At 44.4% G+C, this 24,979-nt stretch overlaps 2 protein-coding genes across 3 annotated transcripts; both read right to left on the minus strand.

Moving 5' to 3' along the window:
• Positions 1-3,257: 3,257 nt before the first annotated feature.
• MYOD1 (myogenic differentiation 1) lies at positions 3,258-7,011 on the minus strand. Its single transcript, XM_050955836.1, has 3 exons — positions 6,146-7,011; positions 4,594-4,672; positions 3,258-3,958 (listed from the first exon to the last, which is right to left on the minus strand). The coding sequence occupies exons 1-3, from the start codon at positions 6,692-6,694 to the stop codon at positions 3,714-3,716; spliced, it is 873 nt and encodes a 290-aa protein (XP_050811793.1). The 5' UTR covers positions 6,695-7,011; the 3' UTR covers positions 3,258-3,713.
• A 6,589-nt stretch (positions 7,012-13,600) lies between these two features.
• Positions 13,601-23,696, minus strand: LOC127052295 (ferritin light chain-like). Of its 2 annotated transcripts, none has more exons than XM_050955838.1 (3): positions 22,267-23,696; positions 15,909-16,055; positions 13,601-14,902 (listed from the first exon to the last, which is right to left on the minus strand). In XM_050955838.1, exons 1-3 carry the CDS (start codon positions 22,309-22,311, stop codon positions 14,405-14,407), a joined length of 690 nt encoding a protein of 229 aa, XP_050811795.1. In that variant the 5' UTR covers positions 22,312-23,696; the 3' UTR covers positions 13,601-14,404. The 2 variants fall into 2 exon arrangements, with proteins under 2 accessions (XP_050811795.1, XP_050811794.1); XM_050955837.1 differs by lacking the exon at positions 22,267-23,696 and adding an exon at positions 21,794-22,198.
• Positions 23,697-24,979: the final 1,283 nt, after the last annotated feature.

Here is a 24,979-nt window from a genome sequence, read left to right on the forward strand (position 1 = left end):
AGGCTTCCTTTAATTTTTCATATGTATGTGAGTTTCCTTAGAGGAGTTAAATTCCATGAGAAATGTTGGTGCTTTCTAAAATCCATACCTGAAGATAGCCTCTTAAATCTATATGCAAGCATTTCAGATAATAGTTTGGCCTGCTTCCCACAAATCCCATGGAAGTCAATGGGACCTACAAGCGCTCAATACCTTTGAAAATCAGGTCATTTTTCTGTACGGGGCTCAATCCTGCAAGATGCTGAACATGCTAACCTGATTGAGTGAAATGAACTGTTGAGTTCATTTTTAACTTTAGGCCTGTGAATAATCCCATTGACTTCAGTGGAACTAATCATGTGTTTAAGCATGTGCTTAAGTGGTTCACTGGTTCAAGTGCTCTGTATCTTACAAGATACAGCCCTGAGATGTAGCTTTAGGAGCCTAAACTTAGGCATTCACATTTGAAAATGTTGGACCACATGTTTAATCTGTTTCACTTTTGCTTATGTCCCCTCTCTCATGGGCTAACTAAACCCTGAGACTTAAACAGCCATAACTTCGAGGTGTTTGAAATCCAGATCTGAAACCTCGATAAAGCCTATTTCACTCAATTACACTGGTGACCCGATGTAACACGGAGCACTATTGGACCCATAAGCATTTTATTTAAGTGTATTACTGTTCAAAATGGAGAGGGAGAAATTACACTGTCTTCAATAGTCTTAATTTAAATTTAAAATTGAACATAAAATTAACCTTAGCGTGTATATTTACATGCATCAGTTCCCTATTGACCTCATCCCAGCTCCCATTAAGTCGACTGGCCTTTCCCTATTGACGTCAGTGGAGAAAAAGATGGGGCCTTGCATAGTAAAGGTGTGAATAATTTTTCTTTTTTATCCGTCTGTCTATTTTGGGACGTGTTAAGTGCTTGTTCTCTGTTGTAACATTAACGTCAGTATGTGGAAACTTGGGTTACTAAAATAAATAAGTGAAATGTAATATACAAGACTAAACACAGAACTGTGTGCACACTGTCCAACACAAATGACCTGCTTCACCACTGTGCTGCTCCAGCTTTCCACCAGGGTAACTCTGTTGTGTTGAATGGACCCTGGTGGAAAGCTGGACAAAACAGTGGTGAATCAGGCCCAAACTTTATAACAATAATTTATGCAGTCTTGTATTTCCTGAGCAGGCAAAACATCCACTGGCCTCAATGTACAAGAGCATAAAATTATATCCATGATACTTTTACCAGCTTGGGAGTGTAGGAAGAGATAAGACTATACCATCATGCAAGGCATCTTTTTCACTATGGGCCTGATTCATACTCCAGTGAAGGCGATGTCTGATCATTGACTTCAGTGGGCATTGGACCAGTCCTTAAACCAATGTATTTGCTCTTTATAAATTAGGGCTTGATTCTGATTAAACTTACACTGGTGCCATTCTGCTGCTTAAATGGTTTTTATCGATGTAAATGAGAGCAGTCTGAGGTCTATTTATTTTTAAAGGAAAAACTTATTAGATAGAGGGGCAGTATTAACTTCTGCGAGCTGGATCATCCTTTCCCACCGTAAAGCCAATGGGAGGCACCAGTGTGGAGGAAAACTTCCTGAGGATCCTCTCCCAAAGTTGCTTTCTGATCGTTGGGTTACGGAACCAGGCCATAAGGCCTGAGAATCACCTAAGATCAGTGGGAGGCTTGGGCAATCCATGCAGAGGCTGTGTGCCTCCTCCCTGGTTTAATGTCAACACTGTCTAAGCCATGCTTCCAGGAATTTCCCCTGGCTGCTGCTGTCCCCAGGAGTCCTTAAAGAGTGATCCCCACTTTAGGTGGGAGGCAGTTCTGAACACACTTCTTCTGGGTAGGCTCTACAGGGCTGGAGGGGGTGGGCGGTGGGGTGATGCAGCACTCCATCGAACATGGGGCTACCCACTTCCCCATGTGAGATGTGATCCCTACAGACAGCCCCTCAGTGGGGGTCAGGGGGGCAGGAAGTGGGAGGCAGTTCAGTGGCAATGGCTGTTTCCCACATTCCTGCAGAAGAGATGAGGTCTGCACACTTCACCTTTATGCAATTCTCAGAGAATGTAATGGCTGCACCATTACTGAATTATTTGGAACATCAGTCACTTGCTTATGGGATTTTCTTAAGGTTTATTTTTGTAATGTTTAAATAAATGCATAAATCACAGTGATGTGAAAAGAATGGGTTGTTTCATTGTGTCAGAGCAGTCAGTTATTCTCGCATGAACATTCACGTATGGACTAAGGGTAATTTATTGATGTAAATCTGTATTCAGGGAATACAAATTTCATGGCAAGATCACAAGCTTACATATGTTGAAGGATATTTAGTTCACTGATTATTTTTAGAGAGGGCTCCAAACCAGACCAGATCCCCGGATTGTAGCACCTCCAAAGACAGGGAAAGCTCAAATCCAAACTTAACTTCTTAGGCTTTTCTCTAATTGCATGAAAACTAGACCCTCAAATATGAACATCCCTGACCTTAGGGAAAGCTGAGGTGCAGGTCTGAACCTAGGCAGGGACCTGAACTCCATAGCTCTAACGGAGCTCCATTTATTTTCTGGTGTCCAAGAATATTCAAATACCAAAATGTCAGTTTAGAGTTAGAACATCAATTTCTTATCTAAACAGTCATTTGCTAATTTGGTTCCTGATCCTGCATGATGCTGAGCACCTTCAGCAGGGTGCTGAATGACCTTGACTCCCCATTAAGTGCAAGGGGAATTGAGGATTCTCATAATTATACTTAGCTCTTATACAGTGCCTTTGAGATTGAACCATTATACTGTAAACTCCTTGGGGCAGAGAACGAGTCTTTATGCTTGTAAAGTACCAAGTATTTCTGGCTCTATATAGATTTCATAATAATCTCAGATTATTAAGACAGAAATAGGTAAGAAAGCACCTCAGAAGGATACCAAAAAAATGGACCCCACTTCAGCAAAGCACTTTAGCACAATAACTGGACTCCGTGGGACACGGCTGGATTGCTGTGCTGTATCACAGCCTGAATCTTCCTCCTGCCAAGTGCAGCACTCAGAGCACCACTTCTAAATGTGGTAGTAATTCTAGAAGTCCTAAGGAAAGTCAGGGTAACACCACTGATTTTATAAATAAGGATCTTTATTTAGAATATTGTTGAAAACATTCTTGGCAACCACATTGTATAAATATATAAAGTTAAAGTTTGGCACGACAAACCAAGCAACATTAAATATTTAATTCCTTATTTTTTGTATTTTTGTTTGGGTTGTTTTTTTTTTTGCAAAGCAACTCTTATTTACAATTATACAAAAAAGTATTACAAAAAATGGTCCACAACCTTATTTTGGGCAGGATTGGGGGTAACAGTAAGGAAGTCTCATGACATTACTCCTGGGATTCATCTAGTTTTCTTCTTTTCAAAAGTGTTACCAGAACTCAAGAGCCAGGTTCCCATTCCCCAAAGCACAGATTATAAACATTGGCCATGTTGTGCTATGCAATTTTACCTCTAGACATGTTAAATAGCTTTAGTTCAACAACCAATAAATAAGTGTATTTTGAAGTAATATAGGTTTGAAAAATTATATATTTGAAGGAATTTTCAAAGATATTTTAGAACTGGAAAAAGAAATAGTCTTTTCAAGGCAGGTCTTCGAGCTTGCAGCATATAGCAGTTTGTGTTTGCATAACAGTGCAGCTGGACCTGGCTTTATAACACTTGGTAGATGGGATTGCTGGTGTCATGGGGAATCTGGGTGCAGTTGGTAGGTGAGGGAATTTGGGCTCCACTCTCACTCAGGGTAGCTCCTTCTTGGGGTGAGCAGGGGTTGCCCTCAGCTCCACCTTCCACTGTAGGCAGCACTGGGCAGGTGGAATTATCTGTGGAAATCCTCTCCACAATGCTTGATAGACAGTCCAGGCTGGAGACAACTGAACTCTTCCCATGTTTTGGATCTAAGGATAGAGGGAAAAGGAGATCAATAAACCCAATGAGTAATTGGGGAAGTAATTCTTCTAGAGGACCCAAAAAACAACCAACCTTGCATGGCTCTGAGCACATAAAGGTTCAGTGGAAATGTATATGAAATAAATATTATTGAAGGATGCCAATCAGTCAAAATCAGAGACAATATTAGAACTTGCAAAGTAGCGAAGGGCCCAAGCATCAAAGTTTGGATGTGAACTACCACCAGTCTGAGGGAATTTGGAGCCAGGGTTTTGGTTCGATACAGAAAGGGGGTTAGTTGCTTTGGATTCAGCTGAGAACTTCTCCAAAGTTTGGATCCAAGGTTTTGGGTGGGTCAGTTTCTGTTGCAAAGCAATTTAAAATCTGAAACCTGTTTTCAGAGATGAACATGCATGCCAAAGCACAATGTAAGGAATATAATTGTTACATGAAATGCACGTACAAGATGTCCCCACATTTGCAAACAGAATCATAGAAACAATTGGGGAAGGGGGATGTCCTGTATCAATGCCTACAGCTTGCTGGCTGAGCACAAGTGGTGACAGAAGGGGCAGGGGAAGTTTGCTCTGCTGACAGTCTCCACCTCCACACACTTGTCTTTGGCATTAAGGCAAATACTCACCATTTGGTGATTCTGTGTAGTAGTTGCTGTCATAGCTATTCCTCCTGCGAGAGCTGCAAGAGGGCCCACTGTACTCCATCTGGAAACCAAAAGAATGGATACATATCACCAGCTCAGAAACAGAATTTTCACAGTCTTCAAAAACCACTTAATTTCATATTCCAATCTCTGATCTGCACCATAGCCTCAGTCCTTGCTGAAATAGGGTAAATTTTTAGCTTCCCAGAATGAGGGGAAAAAACCTTCTAGGGAAGATATTAAATCCAGAATATTTTATATTACTGAATTATTCCAAGGATTTTTTGCCACACACAAAGAAAAATTTCTTTGTACACACAAAGATAAATTCATAACATTGTAATCAGTGATTACGCTGACTCTTTGAATTACAGTACAGAACATTTGGTCCTTGATTTGTTAATGGAGTTGGTGGGGAAAGCACTTGATTGTCATAATATTTTAAAAGTGTTTCGCCCATCAGTAGTCTTTCTTCTTAGCACTCTATTACCATTTCATACAGAAAAACAGCCTACCAGATATGGTTTATACTTTGATACTTTCACACCCAATAGCAGGGATTCTACCACCAAAAGAAAAGAGAATGCTGTATTTTGAGGAGGGATTAGTTACATAAAGCTTCCCTCAGCTCTGCTAACTCTATTATCCTCCCAAACATTCAGCTCCAGTAATGACCATCCCCTTCAGGGAACAGCCCTCTGTCCCAGTGGCTCTTAAACCTTTATTGTGATTCCCATCTCAGAGGTACTCTGTGTTTGAGGAGTGGGGGCCAGGGACATTGAGACTGCAGCCCTAGCTGCACAATGAGGTGAAGAGATTCCCCTTCCTTACTCCAGGATCAGGAGCTCCCCTCCCCTCGGGTTCCCCTTATAAGGATCAGAGACTGTGGAACCCAAGCAAGACTTCTCCAGAGCTGCACTACAGGTGAGCTGGAACATCAGTTTCCCGATCTGCAGATGCACTTTGGTCGCAGAGGGAACCCCTTCCTAAGGAGTGTGGGCCCCAGCTCTCTTCACTGAAATCAGAGTGTGATAGCACCCACTATGACTGAGGGAAGAAAACTAAGTGTATCTCTCACCAGCCCTCCTGTGACTCCCACGTTTATTTCAGGGAGATATAGCCAGGATCCCCTAGGTACTCTGCCCCAGGTCTGTCCTTGAAGGGTTCAGCGATAAGGGCAGCAGGCACATCGGAATGGGGATCTCTACCTTTCCTAGGGATCAGCCACTCCCCTCCTTACACTCAGGGGGGTTTCAAAGACAGGCTCCCCAATCAGGGTATGTAAGGGACCCCATCTCCCTTCACAGGCAGGGGCCAGGATACATAGGAGCCCACTCCCCGATCAGGGTAGAAATGGGGACCACATCTCCCATCCCAGGGTCCGGAAACACGTTGGGACTTCCAGTGTCTTTCCCAGGGATCATGATGGGGGGTAGCGGGGCTGCCCTCCCTCCTCCCGAGGATCAGGGTACAGGAGGGGGGCCTCATGTCCCATCTCATGGGCCGAAGACCCCGGACGCCGCCCCGCACTCACCATGCCGTCGGAGCAGTTGGAGCGAGGGCTGGAGGCGTCCGACTCGCCGCTGTAGTGCTCCAGCCCCGGGTAGTAGCTGTCCTCCTGCTCCCGCAGCAGCGCCTGCAGGCTCTCGATGTAGCGGATGGCGTTGCGCAGGATCTCCACCTTGGGCAGGCGCTGGTTGGGGTTGGTGGAGGTGCAGCGCTTGAGCGTCTCGAACGCCTCGTTCACCTTGCTGAGCCGCCGCCGCTCCCGCATGGTGGCCGCCTTCCGCCGGTCGGCGTTGGTGGTCTTCCGCTTGCAGGCTTTGCAAGCCCACAGCAGGCAGCGGCCGGCCTGGTGGTGGCCGCTGGGCGCCCTGATGTGCTCGTCCTCGTGGTGGTGCGCGTGGTGGTGGGGGTGCTCCTCCGGCTTCAGCAAGCCACCCACGTGCACCAGCCGCGGGTCCAGGTCCTCGAAGAAGTGCATGTCCGAGGTATTGAAGCAGGGGTCATCGTAAAAGTCATCGGCCGCCGAGAAGGAGCAGAGGGAGCCATCCGTTATCTCCATGGGGCCTAGCAAGTCCATGGGGGCAGCAAAGGGTGGAGTGGGCAGGAATAAAAGCAGGGGCAGAAGCCGCAGGAGCCCAGCCGATCAGTGCAAAGCAAAACTGCTTTAATCGGGGAATTTATTTTCCAGACACCAGATTAATCTAGTTTAACTTTCCCCCCAGACTTTTAACGCTCTCACACCAGTCTCCAATTAATTGGGAGAGAGACACTTTCCTAGGCTTAGACAAAATAGTTCTTTAGTTTTGGCTGGTGATTGTCTCTCTTGCCCAGTTCAGAGCTGCCTTGGCATGACACTGAAATACCTTCCCCGATGCCCATCCAGACAGCACAATTTGTGACTCTATTTATCCCAAAGCCTTGCTTGAGGGCGGGTGGGGATTCCTGCAGGACGAGCTCCCTTTCACCTGCCGGCCAATCCCTTAGCCCCAAGGAGGCAGCGGCTGGGGTCTTGGAGGGGGTGGGCAGGGAAGGGGTCGCGTCTGATTGGAGGGCAGCTGGAGCCCTTGTCAGGCAAAAGTTGTAGGAAACTTTTTGCAAATGTCAAACTGCAGCCAGAAAATAAGCGTCACAGTGGGATCATCTTTATTTTAACTCTTTTCTGCATGAGCGCTCCTGTTCTAACCCTTGTTCAAATGGTATTTTAGGTTTTTGTATTTCTGTAAATGTTTTGGGATATTATTTTTATGTAAAGGCTTCCTGATTAATAATATTGCAAAGAAAATAAAAACAACTATATTCTGGTTGTGATTTGTGCTATTCCGACTGAGTCTTTTGCTACGTGCAAAAGATTTCTGCTGTTAAACTGAACTATTGGCTATTGCAGATGAGATAGAGCTAGCTAGCTAAAATAGATATTTCTTTTCTTTTATTGCATTTTGCAAAAGTTCTCTTCTGTTCAGCGATTAAGAAACACTAAAATAAAACGATAGAACCAAATGAGTCACAAAGAAATGAATATACATTCCTTTAATGGTAGCTTTAAAATGTATCTTCACGTGCTTGATATATTGAGTGGTATCGCTTGTAAGGGAACATTGGCCCTTCTTGTAAACATAGGAATCGCAACTTTTTCGTTCAGACGAAAATATAGCTTCGCATTGCAGGTTGAGTTTTTTCCTTCCTATTGTATTTTGTCTTTTCAGGAAATGCAAGTGAACTGGATGCTGTTTTTAGGATCCCACAGATGCATTTTTTGTTTTTTCCCCCTCTCCTGCTTTTAGTTTCTGTCCTAGGAACCTAATATTTTCTCATACAATGATTTGCAAAAGTGAAAAAAATATAATGCTGTGTAACTTTTGTAACTAGGAATAGGGTTCAGTTGATTTTCAAAGAGTCCGGGAAGCAGTCTGAAGGCGAAAAGGACTACTGTATTTTCGGTGTTTTCCCCTCTAAATCATTTTCTTTGATTGACTAAATCAGTTTGTGGTCTGATAGGAGAAAACATTGAATGGTTCGAAAACTTTCCACGTAGACTTCACATCATTTTGAATAGACGTGACTCCGTTGTAACAGTAATGCCATGTCTCTGGCCAGATAATAGTACTCTTGAGTTTGATTTGTAAAAGAATCCCCTAAAATAATTCGAAATCAAGCTGGAGAGCGTTCCAGCCTTTTCCTGAACACCATGCGAGCCGCCTGGTATATGCCCAGTTGCCAGCTCCCCATTTAGAAAGGAGGGGATACTGACATTGATCGCCGGCTTCCCGATGAAGATGCAATCGATTTGTTTGTTTTTTACTATCTCTGGTTTGCTTTTTACTGTATGCAAAACTGTGAGAATAGGGACCAAGAAGAAAAGAGGAGGGGGGAGGGAAAGCGTGTTTAACAGAAAACTGGAGAGATGGTACCTTTAAATAAAGGAAATGAGTTTTAAAGTGGGTATGGAGAGTCTGCGTCAAGAGTGTATAGAGACTGGCTCCTGAAAGGCAATCATTGCCTTAGATTATCTAGAAATATATTCAACCTTCACGTCACGCGTCAGCCTTTCGGTTGACAGGGAAAGGTATTCCGTGGGGTTTGTGGTAATGCTGAGTCTAAAACGAAAGAAGCAGCTTGTAATCACGTATCGCTGCAATTCTCTGCTGTGGACTTGCTTTGCAGAAAGAGGAGGCGGCCACCCAGCCATTTCTCCCCTTCCCGTCCTCCCAGTGGGTTTATTCCAGCCCTCGTTGACTTTTGGGCTGTCTCGGGCACAGAAATAGTGTTTAATCAGCCTGCCCGGATTTGTGCTCCTCTCTTCCAAATCTTTTCCAGGCTGATAACGTGTGGTGGCTGGGCGGACGGGGGGTCTTTCTAACACGACGGAGAAATCAGTGTAAATCTAGACGAGGGAGGACGTGTTGGGGTGGGGGAAAGGAGAGAGTGGTCTAGCGGTGTGTTCAAAGGGCATCACGCACGGGAGGGAGCTCCTGGCAGCCCGCTTTAGAGCCCTTGGGGCTGGGGCATGGTGGGACGCAGAGCGAGAGATAGCAGCTGGTCCGTGCAACGAGCCCCTCACGAGTCCTGAGTAAAGAACACGCCACCCAAGGCCCACGGAAGCCGTCTGGACGCCTCGTCCTGGGGACTGCTACAGGTCTCGGTAGCCGGGGCTGGGGAACGGGCTAGATGGGGACTGGGGGAAGGCAGGAGAAATGGGAGGGGGGGAATACAGCTAGCGAAGGTTACACAAGCACGGGGCCAGTAGGGGGCGATAAAGCCTTGCCCAGCAGCTCTTCGCTATTCCATAGGGGGCTGCGCGTGGCCGTGCAAGCTTAGCCCGTCCAGCCCCGCCCAGCGCGGTGCTGAGCAGCGGGGCGCCGCTGGAATCCCGCGGGGGGCTTTGGTTAGACACTTACAGCAATTCCCACCCGTCTAATATGGGGGAGGGGTATTTTAATCTTCTAAATGCGCAGAATCAGGAAAGCTAGACGCCCCTCCGGCACATGTTGCGCAACTCGCCCGCTAGGGGACGCCCCCTCACTCTCTAAAACTGCGTAGTTCACGCAGCTGACAGAGCTTCACAGAAACCCCGCTGGTTTCTGCTCGCCTCAGGCTCAAGCTGTCTCTTTAAATGCGGCTCCTGAAATATTACTCCGAAGGTTCTCATTGTAATGGTGCCACCTGCAGAGCAGATCCCTGTGGTGCAAGGAGCACCTGGGCAACTTTTTAGGTGAGCAAGTGTAATGGGGACTGGATTGAACCTGGGACCCCTGGAACTTAGTGTCTGGCGTCTACCGCCTGAGCTAAAAGCCAACTGCCTGTTAGCTAGGGCTGTGGAGCACTCTCATTTTTAGCTCTCTCTTTAAGTGGTCTCCCTGCTACTAGATGGGGCAGAACACCATACCCAGGAGGTGTGTGGGTTACGCAAGCAGCCTTACCTAGCTATTGCACTAGTTTCACTGGGTTGGTGGGACTTGTGGTGCCTCAACCTTACTGGAGCCTGGTAGCAGTAAAAGGCATATGTTGAGGCTGGAGGAGATGTGCCAAGCCCAAGCAGAGCTATTGCAAGCCTGGCCAGTTTGGGGCTACATTTTGACCTTACAGAAAACTGGGTGGGGGAGGGGTTGGCTGCTGGAGCAGCACTTGAGGCCCCATGTTGGTTTAGGAGACATGACCTAACACTGGTTAACTGCAGTCATGTATTTTGGGGACAAGTTGATTCCTCTAAAAAACCAGTGGATTAATGCATTAGTAATGAAACCCCTTAGGAGAACTGAGTTCACAACTATTTGTAGCCCCAGTGCAGCAAAGCAATAGTGGGTTTGATGTAGCCTACTATGGCATTTTGATTTGCACTGTGAGTCACCCCTTCACCTAAGAGCATCTGTTTGTAAAACACTGTAAAACGCTTTAATGTGTCTTGTGTGGTCACAGCACAAAAAAACCCACCTCAACAAGAGGCATAGCTACCAGCACTGGTGCACTGTCTACACTGGCGCTTTACAGCGCTGAAACTTGCTGCACTATGGAGGGTGTTTTTTCACATCCAAGCCAGAAAGTTGCAGCCTTGTAAATTGCCAGTGTAAACAAGCCCTTAGAGATGGAATCTGACACCCGCCCTCACTCATCCTGAGTACTCCCTTGCTGTGCATGCACTCACATACATTTCAGCTTCTGGAATAACAGTGCTGTTGAAGTGAGCAGGGGTGATAGAATTGGGCCTTTAGAAAAAAACATGTCAGCACCAAACAGATGCTGGGACCCTCCCTTTACAGAATTCACATATAACGTTTAGAAGGCTTTGCTCATGGTTTAGAATATCACTTATTTCCAGTGTTTTAGCTGATGTTAATTCTCTTTGTTGCTGATTTAGAAGTGTTTGAACAATTTCTGCTTCCGTTTTAAAGGGGCCGATCCTGCAAAGACTTATGTATGCAATTAACTTCCCATGGATAAGGTTATCCACAGGAGTAGGCATACTTGCATGTGTGTTTGCAGTTAGCATTAACTGGACTTTCATAACCTTTCATCCCAAATCTATGATTGGTGATTAGTTGTTTTAATAAATAAAACAAAACAATAATAATGATAAATGGGGTTTTAAAACTACTTAGCAGCTTCTGCTTGGAAGAGTGCAACAGTATATGTGTTTGTTTTCCAGCACTCTAACATTGTTCATGACATAAAGCAATAACAAATATTTGAAATGAACACACCCCCAGTTCAACTCAGAACTTACTTTGCTAGTTTCATAAATGGTTAGTTCTTTTCCTTCTGGGTACAAAAATCAAGTAAGAAATTGTTGAGTTTATGTTTGCACTAACAAACTCAGCAATGTTATGAGAGACTGTTACATTTAATATATCTTTGCCCATTTCAGAAGAATTGTAAGAATGTAAAAAAAAAAAAATCACAAAAAGGACAATCATTTTTTATCTAAGTAAATTGTTAATTTAATTCATCTAGTGTAGTGCTCACATCATAGTGGACCTGGTCATGCACACGGTGCACATCTGCAACTCCCATTGACCTCAATGGAGGTTCTGGGTCGGCAAGGTGTTCAGGGTTAGACCCGCAGTGAGCACTGGAACAAGGATTATAACTACAGGTAAGAGGTGAATCTTAGCCCACAATAGAGTAATAATAATTTTTTTTAATCTAATCTGGCCTACAATTAGTGTCCCTGCTGCAGATATAAACATGGTTTGAAATCCTGGCTCCATTGTAGTCAAGGGCAAAGCTCACATTGACTTCACTGGGGGCCTCTATTTCATTTATAGTCCATAAAATTAAAATATTTACTGTGGTCCAATCCTGAATTCCTATTCATACAACAGTTCAATTAGATTTATTAATGATTAATTCTTTTTAATGTAATTTCATTTTTCAACAGTTCCCAATTTTCCATCTAAAAAGTCCTTATGCCTTCTCTGATAGAGTCAAGGCTGAGCCCTGTTAGTCACATTATACCATTGACCCCCCCCCCCCCAATCAATTTTGTTTTAAACAGAAAACTGACTAGGTTTAATATCATTCTGACTCTCCACTACCTCTTTCTTTCACTTTGTCCCCAGCGCTGAAAAGCGATATGTCCCAATGAGATCAGCTATTGACCACCCTAACACATTCATAATTATATATCCCAGCTGTTCCTGAGAGGTAAAGTAGCAAACTTGTGGAACTTTTCTTGTTTCAACCCTTTGCTATTCTAACATTGATTCTTGAGCACAAAAAAGAAATAGACTTTCCTTTTTCTTTGTGAAGTATTTTCCTAGCAACTAAACAAAGTAAAATATATGTATTAGATGTGTAATAAACCATATTTATTTTGAATGAGAAATTGGGAAGGGTGGCATATTACAATTGTTAAGAGCATGAGACGGAGATAGGGCTGCTCGGTTCTACTTCTGGCTATGTCACAGGCTTACTAGATGACCTTATCAAGCCATTTAACTTAGTTGTCCCATTTGCAGAATGGGAATAATTTAGAACTATATATAGCAGTGTTATCTGGCCCTTTAAGAGGGCTTCTAAGATCAGCTTTAAACCTGTTCCTGAGTCAGCCTACAAATATGGCATTCTGGAACTTGTGCAGCTAGACTATTGTAGTTGTAGGCTAGGCAGCAATGAATCCTGGGAAAGGGAGTAGAGCTATAAAGAGTTTCCTTTGCCCAGTAAGTCAGAAACTAAGGAGGTAGCAACTCTTTATGGGGTATTCCTCCTGAAAAAGATTTTACACTTGATCTCTCCAAAGGTCTTGAAGTATTTTGGAAGAATCTTGGGAAAAAGTATAAATGGAGTGCCAAGGAGCTGGTTAAAGTACTGAGCATTTGGTAGCGTTTGGGATTATTGAGCCTGGGGGAAACCTGGAGGGAGCAGAAGCTACTTGTTGGTGGCTGCCAAAAACCTGTGGCAGAAGTCCAGTGGTAAAATATGACATGAGAGTCCCTGCACTGTAAATATTGGATTCATTTTGGACTATTTGTTTTGTTGGACTTCCCTTTAGCCTGCAATGGGAGGAGTTTTGGGAGTAGGCTAGGGGACTAAATTAGCCTTCCACGATGAAAACTTAGTGAGTCTACACCAGATTCTGGAAAGGTAAATGACTCAAATAGCATCGTGGAGAGGTATTGTGAGAATTATTCGCAAGCTACTTGAATGTGTTTGTTTTGTGTGTGTGTGTGTGCATGGTTTGTTTTTGTTTTTAACTGCAATGTGTTATTAGAGGAGTAGTTTGGTTGCATTCACAACTAACTACTGTACCAGCATTTTGGTATTTACAAAGGGCTGAAGTCTGTAGAAGGAATTTCTGGTACACTGGTTCACTACTGATTCAGAGGGTGTTGAGCTATCCACCAAATAGCCTTTCTGAGTGCAAGCAAAGCAGATAACTAGCCCAACCGTCAGAAACAGTGGAATGCTATGTTCCTACAAATAAGCACTCATAACTGTGTACAAAACATTAATATCCTTCATCTTTGAGAAGTGAAGAACTAGAAATAACTTGGATAGAAAGCAGTTTATTGAATTACTCTATTATAATTGCTACAAAATTTATAAGAATATCATGGAAGTCCCCCTCATTTTAAGAACAAGTCTCTTAAAAATATCCATGTAATATTCACCAAGACAGTAAAAATGTTTAAGAATGATTACATAATACAATCTGTATTGCTATAATATGGAACTAAGGGTACTGCCGCATCCCTTGACTTGTAGTAGTAACAACCCAAATACATGGTTTCCATCTTCAGCACCCTCCACTATAAAAATAGTTCCAACACCACTGTATAATATCTTATTTGTTTAATAATATAAAAAGCTATAGTTTCTCCATCATAGAAATTACTCTGTATTAAAAAGGTTTTTTCTTTAAAAAGCCTTATATACTTAAACCTCTTTTGCACTAAATAATCCAATCAACCATTTAAGACAGGAAAGAAACCTAGAGGTCTGGTAGTTTCCAAATAAAGAAATGTTATTTATGGGTAAGAGACTCTGAAAGGTTAAATTAATGTTGACATTATCTATATCTAGCAGCCTTAATACCTATGATATGAGGTGGTATATTACAGATTAGATTCTGTGCTGCACTTTGGAGGAGGCATAGCATAGAAAGCACAGCCCAGGAGGAAGAGTGTAAAGGGGGAAGGGGGGCGGAGTCATGGGGCTTTAAACCATCACTTCATCTCCTGGATTTGAGACTCAGTTTGGAGCCAAAGCATCCCTGGGGCTGACAACTTACATCAGCCTCCCCTGTGGCTGCCTATAGGTTTCTCCATGGCCGAGAATGGGCATAGTGCTCCAGCTATTCCTTCTCTTGCCTCTGTTTTATCCCTGGCATATCCTTGCCCAGAGACTGTGAGGAAGGACAGCACTGGTTTGCGTGCATTGGCCCTATGCTACTGCTCTTCTGGGAGAATTCTTTTGGGGGCTGTTGCAACCCCTTTGCAGTCCCTCTGCATTGCTGAAGAAATGTACAGGGGGTGCAGTGGTGCCTAGAATCTGTCTCTATGCCTGTTTTTAGCTCTTCCTGTAACCGTTCCATAAGGTAGTCTCCAAGGTTGCCTCTGCCATCTTGGGAACACACAAGCCTGTGAGCATTGGTCAGGAGGTCTCCCACCAACTTGATCTTCCAGATCTTGGGTTCAACAAATTGTTTCTTAATAGTACTTGCACTATGAGGGTCTGCATTTTCAATGCTCAGGGCATAAAGCTCTTCAAAATATCCTGTCATTGTTTTCCATTGAACCAATGCTACTTCAAGGGCCTTCACCACATTGGATACATGTTCACAGTTTGGTCTCTGGAAACATAAAAAGCAAGATAGCAATGACTAACAATTCTATTTCCCTGAAACCCCTGGTATTCCAAACAAGAAATGCATTGCAGAAGGATGCTAGGGTTTTGCAACAGCTCCTTCCATTTCTGGGCATTTACTAAATCTTTTCTGAGTCAGTGGTCAGATTCTGCCACTTCCAGTATACTTACTAACAATAACATGTTTCAATTCAGACAGTAAGGATTCAGATAGCTGCAGCTATAACTGAGGTTCATTCTCAACCAAACAACAAAAAACCCCAAACAAAATACCCTCCCCCCCCCCCAAAAAAAACCCCAAAACAAAACAACCCTCTGTCTACAATATGGAAACTGAATGTGTTACAGTTACTTAAGGGCAACTTTTTAACTCATGGCTGCTATAAATGAATGCTGTGAAGGGCAGACAGCAGTATTACACATTTAACTGTTTATAGGACACTACTTGAATACAGAAGTCTGAGGAGCCTGATTCTTCTATAAGAGTTTACACACAATTTCACTGATTTCAAGTTACTCATGATTTATACTTGTGTAGGGAGATTAAAATTTGGCTTAATCTCTGGGACAAGTTCTATTATACCAGTGTAAAACTGAAGTAACTCTGCTAAGGTCAAGGGACTTGCACCACAGAGAACTGAGGCCAGAATCCGGCCCTCAGTTTCAGAGTCTGTGGGCAAAAGTTCTGCATAGCTACCTCTACCATAGCAACAAACACCAGACTGACTAGGGTAGCAAAATGTTAGAGAAAAATATGAAGGAGTGCCCTTATTTTATCTTTGGGTAGAAAAATGCAAACCCTAGAGTCAAGATTGCATGTCTAATTAAAAAAAAAAAAGTCCCTAAAGAAGAACAAGTGAATATGATTGGGGAATTAAAGTATTTGGAAAGCTAACAGTGCATACACCCAGAGTTTGGGAGCGACAGATATGCACAACAGATGTATAGATGAGTTTGCTGATTATGGAAGAGCAGATTTGTCTGCTGCACACCTGGATGATTCTGGTACAGTAATGGCCTCCTCTCTCTTGTAGGTATTTCAGCATGGCCTCTGCAGCTTCCTTCTCTTCTTTAGCCTGCTGCTGGAAAAACTTTGAAAAGTTTGGTAGAGCCACATCAGATTGATCAAAAACTTCACCCTACATATTTAAACAAAAAAAAATTGCTGTTAAAGTATGAAAGCCTGGAGTTAGGAGAAAAGAAGGGGGAAATTAATATCCAACAAAATACAGGTCAATCAGATCTAATATTTAAAGAACAAAAGAGAAAATTTTCAATAGTGCTTGTGCTTCTGACTGCCTGCGGCACCTCTAAAAACTTCTACCCCAATTATTACAAATGAAGTAAGTCAAATGTTCCTCCAGATCAGGGCCGCCCAGAGGCAGGGGCAAGTGGGGCAATTTGCCCCAGGCCCTGCAGAGGCCCCCATTTGAGTTTTTGGGGCCCCTGGAGCAGGGTCCTTCACCTTCTCCTGGGCCCCCGGAACTGCTTCTGTTCCAGGTCTTCAGTGGCAATTTGGCAGCAGGGGGGTCCTTCTGCCCCGGGACCTGCCGCCAAAGTGCCGGGTCTTCAGCAGCGGGGGCCCCCTGCCGCCGAAGACTCCAGGCCCCCTGAATCCTCTGGGCGGCTCTGCTCCAGATCAGGTAGTTTGCATCTTTTTAAGAATACATACACACATCCCAGTCCACTGAACATTAGACATGAGACTATTGTTTTGGTGACACTGTTTGCTTTGAGTGATAATCTCCTATGACTTCTAGCTTCAAATGGGTTTTTGATTTGGGGAAAAAATTAAACAGCTATCAGAAACTGATGACTGTCTTTCTCTGTAGGGAAAAGTATCCAGATCCTTTCACCATCACCACTAGCAGACCCAGAGGGACCCACTTAGGGCACCAAAATCATCAGCTTCCTCTCCCTCTCCACCAGAGGCAATGTGTAGGGGGGCCAAGTGCCCCCCTTAGACTGGCCTGCCAGGGGTGGTGAGGGAGAGAAGCTCTGAGGGGTCACCCCTGCCTCCCAAACAGGCTCTCTCAGGTAGAAGCAGCTCTGTCCTATTCTCCACCTAGCTGCCAGGGAGAGCAGCCAAACATAGGGGGAGAGGAGTAGGTAGAGGACAGACCTCACTCTTCCCCTCCCTGCAGGTAATGTGGGGCTGAGGTCACTGGGCGGGGGAGACGTGGGAAGTCACGTGTCCTCCCCTTTAGATTGTGCCCCCAGTATGGGGAGGCACCAGTCTATGGTCTCCACAGATACCAGCAGCCAGGAAGAACCATCTCAGCCTCCTGACATCATTGTACATTACATTCTGAAACTGTAACTGGATTTTTTTCTCTCCTTTACTGCATTGCTGTTGGTTCCTGATACACCTTCATCCCACCCCTTTCCTATCTACACTTTAGCTGCCCAGTCTCACTCTTCTTAACCTTATGTTTCACTCTACTTCTCTCCTTTCTTCTCTCCTTTCCCTTCTTCTGCCTAATTCTTCATACTGAATGCCCTCATCCCCCCGAACCCAAATCAACTTACCCAGATTTCCATTTTGAAGAACAACTCCAAAAGACAAAGGGTTATTTAAAAAAATAAAAATAGAAGTATATTGAAACTGCTAAGGGCCCAATCCTGCATTCCTTGCATACCCAAAATTCCCATTGACTTAACTGGAAATGCTGGGTGCATTAGGAATATAGGATTGGTCCCTTTAAGAGACAGGACTCAGCTAAAACTAACTTTAAGATATGTAAATTTGGAAATATGAAAGAGAGGAAAAAAAGTTACAACAGATTTAGGTCACACAAGAAAAACAGACTGCCTCAGTTTAATCAACTTCCTTATAGACAATGCTGACTAGTCATTTTCCAAGGGAAATATTACTGGTAATACATAACTATACTATGTATACATACATACACACACTGCCCCCCCTTAAGGGTACCACTTAGATTTATTATAAATATATTACAGGCAAAATTCTGCTCCTCTGAATTAATGGCTTTGTAGAGAAGTACAGTAACTTTAGACACTCCAAGATTTAAACCAGGGGTCTCCAACGCAGTGCCCACGGGCGCCATGGTGCCAGTGGGAGCATCTAAATGCGCCCGCATCCTGGCCGGTGGTGGAGCATCTGCCAAAATGCCGCCGAATTTCTGCGGCATTTCGGCGGCGGCGGCGGCGCCGCCACCGAAATGCTGCAGAAATTTGGCGGGTGCTCCACTGCTGCCATGGTCCTTCATCTGGCACCCGCCAGACAAAAAGGTTGAGGACCACTGATTTAAACTATGCTCAACTGTCAGTTTTATTCATATTGGGTGGAATGCACCCAGGGTGTGAAAAACCAGTCCCAAGATCTTTTCACCATTTAAGTTCCATAACAAGAAGGTGCAAGTTAGACCACAGCACATGAGGGCCTCTGCACTGTGGAAGAGGATTCTGCATTGGCCCTGCACAGGCTAATATGAAGAATGGTGAAAGGGTAACATTGGGGGCCAGTCAGACAAGGAGACAAAGGATCTACAACTACATCGATCCAGTAGTTCTATCAGCCTGCATAGGAGATGCAGAGTTGCCACTAGTGCAGACTATTCAATGGAGTAGTCTGCTGAGGGACTGTTGCAGCCCTATGACCTACCTATGCATTCTGGCACAGAAAGGTGTATGTTTGGGGGTATGCATATTTCTTAGTGTTTTCTACCTTCTTCTGTTCCCCAACCTCTCATTTACAAATGTGTACAAAGCCTAAGTAATTAAATTTGACACACAGTACCCATCTACCAAAACATGCCAAGCACTCATTCAATATAACATGTCCACCCCCCAAAAAAGAACCAACCAAACCTGTAACACTCTACTAAAGGACTGTAAAGTTTATAAGAAGTCAACCTACATTCCTCAGTAGCAATGTGCTATACCACTTCAAATAGAAACAGAATAATCAAATGCATAACAGTGTCTCTTGAATCACTAGAACTCAAGAGACTAGAAAAGTATTAAAATTACATATTTTCACATTATACAATTTAAGATTTTATCTGAATATCCGCGTGTAGGTTGTGAACTATATTATCAATCAAATTTATTAGAACGGACTTGTCTGCTACCAATTTGATAGAAAATTTTCAACCAGCCCCAGCTATAAGTGCCAAGTATTATAATAAATCTACAAAAAAACCCTCTGCCTTAACAGGTGGATGTTTATCAGTTATACTTTTTATTGGATTGATGCTTTACACCAACGCTGATCAAAGGGTCTCACAGATACACTGAGGGTCAGATCCTGAAGTCAATCAATGGACATTTTATCTAAGGAATGCAGCATGGGGCATGAGATGTAGGGTGCTGATCATCCTTGTTCCTCAACAACTGATTAATAGCTTTTTTGTAAAGTGCACATTTCTTTAATATTTGATATTTCAGCCTAATGTGTTGTTATTGTTTGATCTGTCTGTTGTGGGCTTTTGTTACTCAGAGTAAAACTAAAGACTTGTCTGCTGAAATCCAAGCATTAGTGTAAACAGTTTTGTTTTGTCTTTTTAAGTTCATGTAAGATTAACCTCTTGCTGGTCTTCACTTCAAATATCAGTGATGTTCATAGGAAAACAAACTGATCTTTCACTGATTCACAAACACAACCAGTTTTCACCACACACAACCTCCATTGCTTCCAAGCAACTTATCCCAAAGCTGTAGGATTCCTTATTTTTGGCCCCTCTTGTAAACTGGTCTTATACACCCAGTTTTCCACACGAGCTTTGCAGAATATACATGGCACTGATTTGTTACTGTGTTATTACAGTTTTGTCAGCATATCTCTAGTGATTTTAGTGGAGTTGCACTAGTGTAAAATTGGAGTAACACAGTGGTGGACCAGTCCCATGTATTTTTAAATTTAAGCATTCTCTCTTAAATCCCTTAGTACAGAAAAGATCTATTCAAACTACTGCTCTGAAGCCTACAATCAGCCCTCGAACAGTTGTCAATATTAGGACAAATAACTAGTAAGATTAAATTAACAGAAGCTTAGAATTTATCATTCTTTTGCTTCTACTGATGGATTCGTTCTTCTGGGAATAATGTTAATTTCAGCTGAAACCACAGGGAGAGAGCAGATTCTGGCCTACTGTGAACATTCAAGGTATATATTTAACATTCACTCTAGTAACGAAAAATACCGAGCCAGATCCTCAGCTGTGCAAACTGGTATACGCTGAAGTGCAAAGTTAAACTGCTGTGAGAACCTATAAATTACATGTCTGTGGTCCATAGTGGTCTTTCCTTTCCCCACCCTCAACCAATCCTCATTCAAACTGGAAAATCAACCTAAACACTGATGTGCTGAAAATTTTGGGGGGGATTTTGATGCTACTACACATGCCAAAACTTGAACTCCATACTTCCATTATACCCCAGCAGTGAGACTGGTGCCTGAGTGAAACTGGGAGTGAGGAATTTAGGATCTGGTCCTATCAATGGAGTTTCATTATAACTGATCTCACTGTAAGTGGGTTTCCCATTTGTGTCTTTATGACAAAGGAGGGCAAACTATGGTCTGCGGGCTAAATCCATCCTGTCAGGGCTTTCAATTTGGCCCGCAGGATTGCCAGCTCTGGCACAGCAGGGCTAAGGCAAGCTCCCTGCCTGCCCTGGCCCTGCACCACTCCGGAAGCAGTCGGCACCACATCCCTGTGGCAAAGGAGGGCACCCTGTGCTGCCCTTGCCTGCAGGCACCGCCCTCACAACTCCCATTGTCTAGGAACAGGGAACCATGGCTAATGGGAGCTTTGGGGTGATACCCATAGGTGAGGGCAGCACATGGTGGAGCCGCTTGCCCCACCCCACCCCCAGGAGCCACTGCTGGACATGCTGGCCACTTCCAGGAGTGACATGGGGCCAGGGCAAGCAGGGGCCTGCCTTAGCCCCCACTGCCACCCTGGAGCCACTCGAGGTAAGCAGCGCTGGGCTGGAGCCCACACCCTGAACCCCTCCTGCACCCCAACCCCCTGTCCTGAGCCTCCTAACCTCCTGCCTTGAGCCCCCTGCCTCACCCCTCCTGCAGCCCAACCGTTTGCCCTGAGCCCCTTCCTGCACACCACACACCCTCCCCCTCCATTCATAGCCCTGAATACAATTTCCCCACTCAGATGTGGCCCCTGGGCCAAAAAGTTTGCCTACCCCTGTTTCAAGAGGGCTCTCATAAATTTAGCGCAACACAGGGACCGCCAACTATAGCTCCAAGGCACCCATCACCTTGGTGCCTGAGCCTGCTGTACACCTGTTGGAACACATAGGCTATCAGGGTTGGAAGGGACCTCAGGGGGTCATCTAGTCCAAAGCAGGACCAACACCAACTAAATCATCCCAGCCAGAGCTTTGTCAAGCCTGACCTTAAAAACCCCTAAGGAAGGAGATTTCACCACCCCCTAGGTAACCCGTTCCAGTGCTTCACCACTCCCTGAGTGAAAAAGTTTTTCCTAATATCCAACCTAAACCTCCCCCACTGTAACTAGAGACCATTAGTCCTTGTTCTGTCATCTGCCACGTGCCACCAGCCGAGTTCCATCCTCTTTGGAACCCCCCTTCAGGTAGCTGAAAGCAGCTATCAAATCCCCCCTCACTCCCCCTCCCAGGTGAATGAAAGCAGCCACAACACCTGGATTCAAGCGGTCGCTTTGGGGAGGGGGCTTTCTGAGGCTGGGCCTGGCCCTCTTTTGCTGGGGAAGGGGTGAGCCGGCGGGAAGCAGAGACGGGGGTGGCAGGGCGGATGCGGAACGCTGGGGGAAGGGCCGAGCGGGAGGGGAGCAGAAGGCGGCATAAAAGCGGAGCCCGGCGGGAGGCGGGCAGGAAGCAGCGGCGGGGCGGGCGGGAGCGCCCGCTGCCTTACCAGCGCCTGGAGGCGGTAGGCGAGCTCCAGCAGGGCGCTGGTGACCCCGCACAGGCCTTCCTCCACCGCCGCCGGGAAGTTCTGCCTCACCCGGCTGCCAACCGCGAGCTGGTGGCCGGGGCACACGGGCAGGCTGCCCCGGCGCTTCTTCAGGCGGGGCTCGGCCATGGCGGCGGGAGGAGCCCCCTCCCCCCCGCCACGCGGCGCAACGAGGCAGGCGCTCCTCGCAGGGCTTCTGGCGCGGCCAAGTTCCCCTGTTACGACACAAAGAGCTGCGCGCCGCGGGCTGCCCCGGCTGCGCTCGCTGTATATAGCCGGCGCGCAGGGCCCGGCAGCAGCCCCTGGCCTCTGGGTGGGGCGCACCTTGCTGCACACCCACAGCGGTACCTGACACGCCTCATCGGCGGTTATCTGCACTCAATGCAACCCCTCCTGCTCCCTCCTTCGCCTGCAGCGCGGGGACCTGTCCAGACCTGCCTTAGGCCGGGAAGGCGGTCACCGCTGCACCACGTTGGCATGCACGAAGAATAAGGCGTTGCTGCAAGGCACCCAGAAGCGAGCCTGCTGGGCCTTACAGAGCAAAGAGACTGGCATGAGCCCCAGCTGCTCTGCTTGCTTTGTGGGGGTAACTGACCCCAGCGTAAAGCCGGTGTGGGGCGCTACCCTTCCTGTTCCAGAGTGCTGTATTGCACTCCCGAGGATGGCTGCACAAGGTGCAAGGCAATGGATCATGAGGCCCTGCCAACCCTGACCTAAGAGTTCACAGTCTGAAAAGAGTTCTCCCTTTCCTGAATGCATGGTGCAAGTATTAATAACTTTTACAACATTTGAACTCAAGATGGGGCCTGAACCAAATTCCCCAGATATGGGCTGAGTTTTGATTTTTTTTCCCCAGCTCAGTCCTGTTTCTGTAATGGACCAGATGAAAACAGAGCTTACATTAGGAGTTTGGATTCTGATGCATCCTTTGAATCCCTAAGTTTGACTTTTACGCTAACCAGAATGTGAAGATTTTGACTGCAATATATTGGCTCATTTGAGTTTGTTATCAAAAGCACATTTTCTAACATGCTGAATATATATGTTTAAAATAAACTCCACAAATTTACAGTGGTAAAATAAACAAGAAAACTGAACATCAAACGAACCAAGAAGCAAAACAAACAAATAAGGGTTTTAATCAAGTGTGTGATAGATTTGGGCCGGATTTTCAAGTTGTGTAAACTCTCATGGTCTCACTGATCTCAACTGAGTTATGCTGATTTACACTAGTTGAATATCTGCCTCATTACATCTGACCTTCTGGTTCAAGCCCATCTCCAACTCTTGTACAATTGAAATAGTGTGCACGCTTATACCTACAGCTGTGAGTTTACAATAGCAAATGTTGCAAGAGTCAGCAGAATCAACATTCAAAGTTTTCTTAGCTTCAAGTCTTGCCAGGATCATGCACACACACATTTCTTTGGATATATGTCTGTTAAACCATCTGCAGGGTCCAGTCTATTTATGTTTTATTTACTTTACATTTAAAACTTTAGCAAAGTGGATAACCAAATTGCTAAAGACAGCAGTGCCAACTGAAGAGACACTTTAGGACATTATCCTCTGAGGTACATTCCTGCACTGAAGCACGCATGTACATGCTTTCCTTTAATATCAATGGATATTAAACAGCATGTATTGCTAGAACTGAAAACAGCTGATCCTGACTTGTGCAATCAGATACAGATATATTACCAGGGACAGAAGTGATTTCCAAAAAATTCTGGGAACCAATTGATTTATTCCAATATGTGTTTTGTCATCAGAATTAGTCCTTTTGTCTTTGATAATTCTCAAACTATTGTCTGTTAAGGTAACCCTATCTGGCCAGATTAAAATATCACTGATTTTTAATAAAAGTCTAATCCTTTCCTTTCTAGAATAACTTTAAAATGTACTCATAAAGTTCCAGGGTAACTTCTTGAGTTACTTTATCATATATAATGATAACTGCATCTCTATACATTATTAAAGGTAAACCCTTAATTAATATGTGCAGAAATCAATGAACTTGAAGCACAGTTAATCTCAGCACCTTTCAAATTTGATAATTTTCTGTTCAGTGATTTTCTGTTTAGTAAGCTTAATGTCACATTTTATTCTGTCGAATATTTTTTCAAGCAAATCAGGTGATAGATTAAATAAAATACTACTCCCCCAAAGTCTATTCATACATTTTCCATTGGTTTGAATCTTTATTCCATTGCACGTTCTAATTGTTATTAGATGTGACTACAGAAGGCAGATCAGACATAATTTGAGAATATTCACGTAAAAAGGAAACATAGGGAAAATGAATCTAAAGCATATGCTGGTAGTTCAGTGTTTACAGCTTTTTAAGATATTTAAATAATCTTTATTCAGACTACCAAGGGGTGACCTCAGATTCTTCAATTTTTATTTAAATTAAATAAAAGGTTCCAACAAGCAGAATGTGAATTAACATGTCAGACCCTCATCCTGCAAACACTTAAGCACATACTTAATTGTAAGCACTTGATTAGTCCTATTGAAGTCAATAGAACTATATACAAGTAAAGTAAGTATGTGTTTAAATGTTTTCTGAGTCTGAGTACAGCCTGGTACATACTTAACAACTTTCTTCAATATAGAAGCGCACCTCTGATTGCTGTAGCTATGGCGACCTGACCCCCAGTGTAAACGCAGTTAGATGGACAGAAGCATTGACCTAGCTACCGTCGCTCAGGGAGATGGTGTTCCTATAGCGACAGAAAATCCTCTTCCATCTCTGTAGGCTGAGGGATTATGCCAGCATGGCTATGGTTCTGTAGTAAGTACCTTACTTAATAAGTTATAGTAATTTCAAAAGAAAAGTGGGTTTATGGCAAAAAAGAGAAATAAGTCACAATATACCACAATTTTTAAAAGTTCCTGGTGAAGAAGTGGGTGTTCCCACTAATGGTTGGAGCAGGGTTCTGAAAGTTAGGACTCTTAGGATCTATTCCAGGGTCTGCCACTGAGTTGCTGTGGTACCTTGGGCAAGTCACCTGAGATCTCTGTGTTTCAGTCAAGGACTGAAATGGGATAGGGAAGGGGGAGATGGGAGTGGTACTCTTCTAAATTTCTCCGTTAAGCCAATTTGACACCATTTGCAGTAGACTGTGCATGCTCTGCTTGGTT

The sequence above is a fragment of the Gopherus flavomarginatus genome, chromosome 5, assembly GCF_025201925.1.
Source record: "Gopherus flavomarginatus isolate rGopFla2 chromosome 5, rGopFla2.mat.asm, whole genome shotgun sequence".
NCBI classification, from domain to species: Eukaryota; Metazoa; Chordata; order Testudines; family Testudinidae; genus Gopherus; species Gopherus flavomarginatus.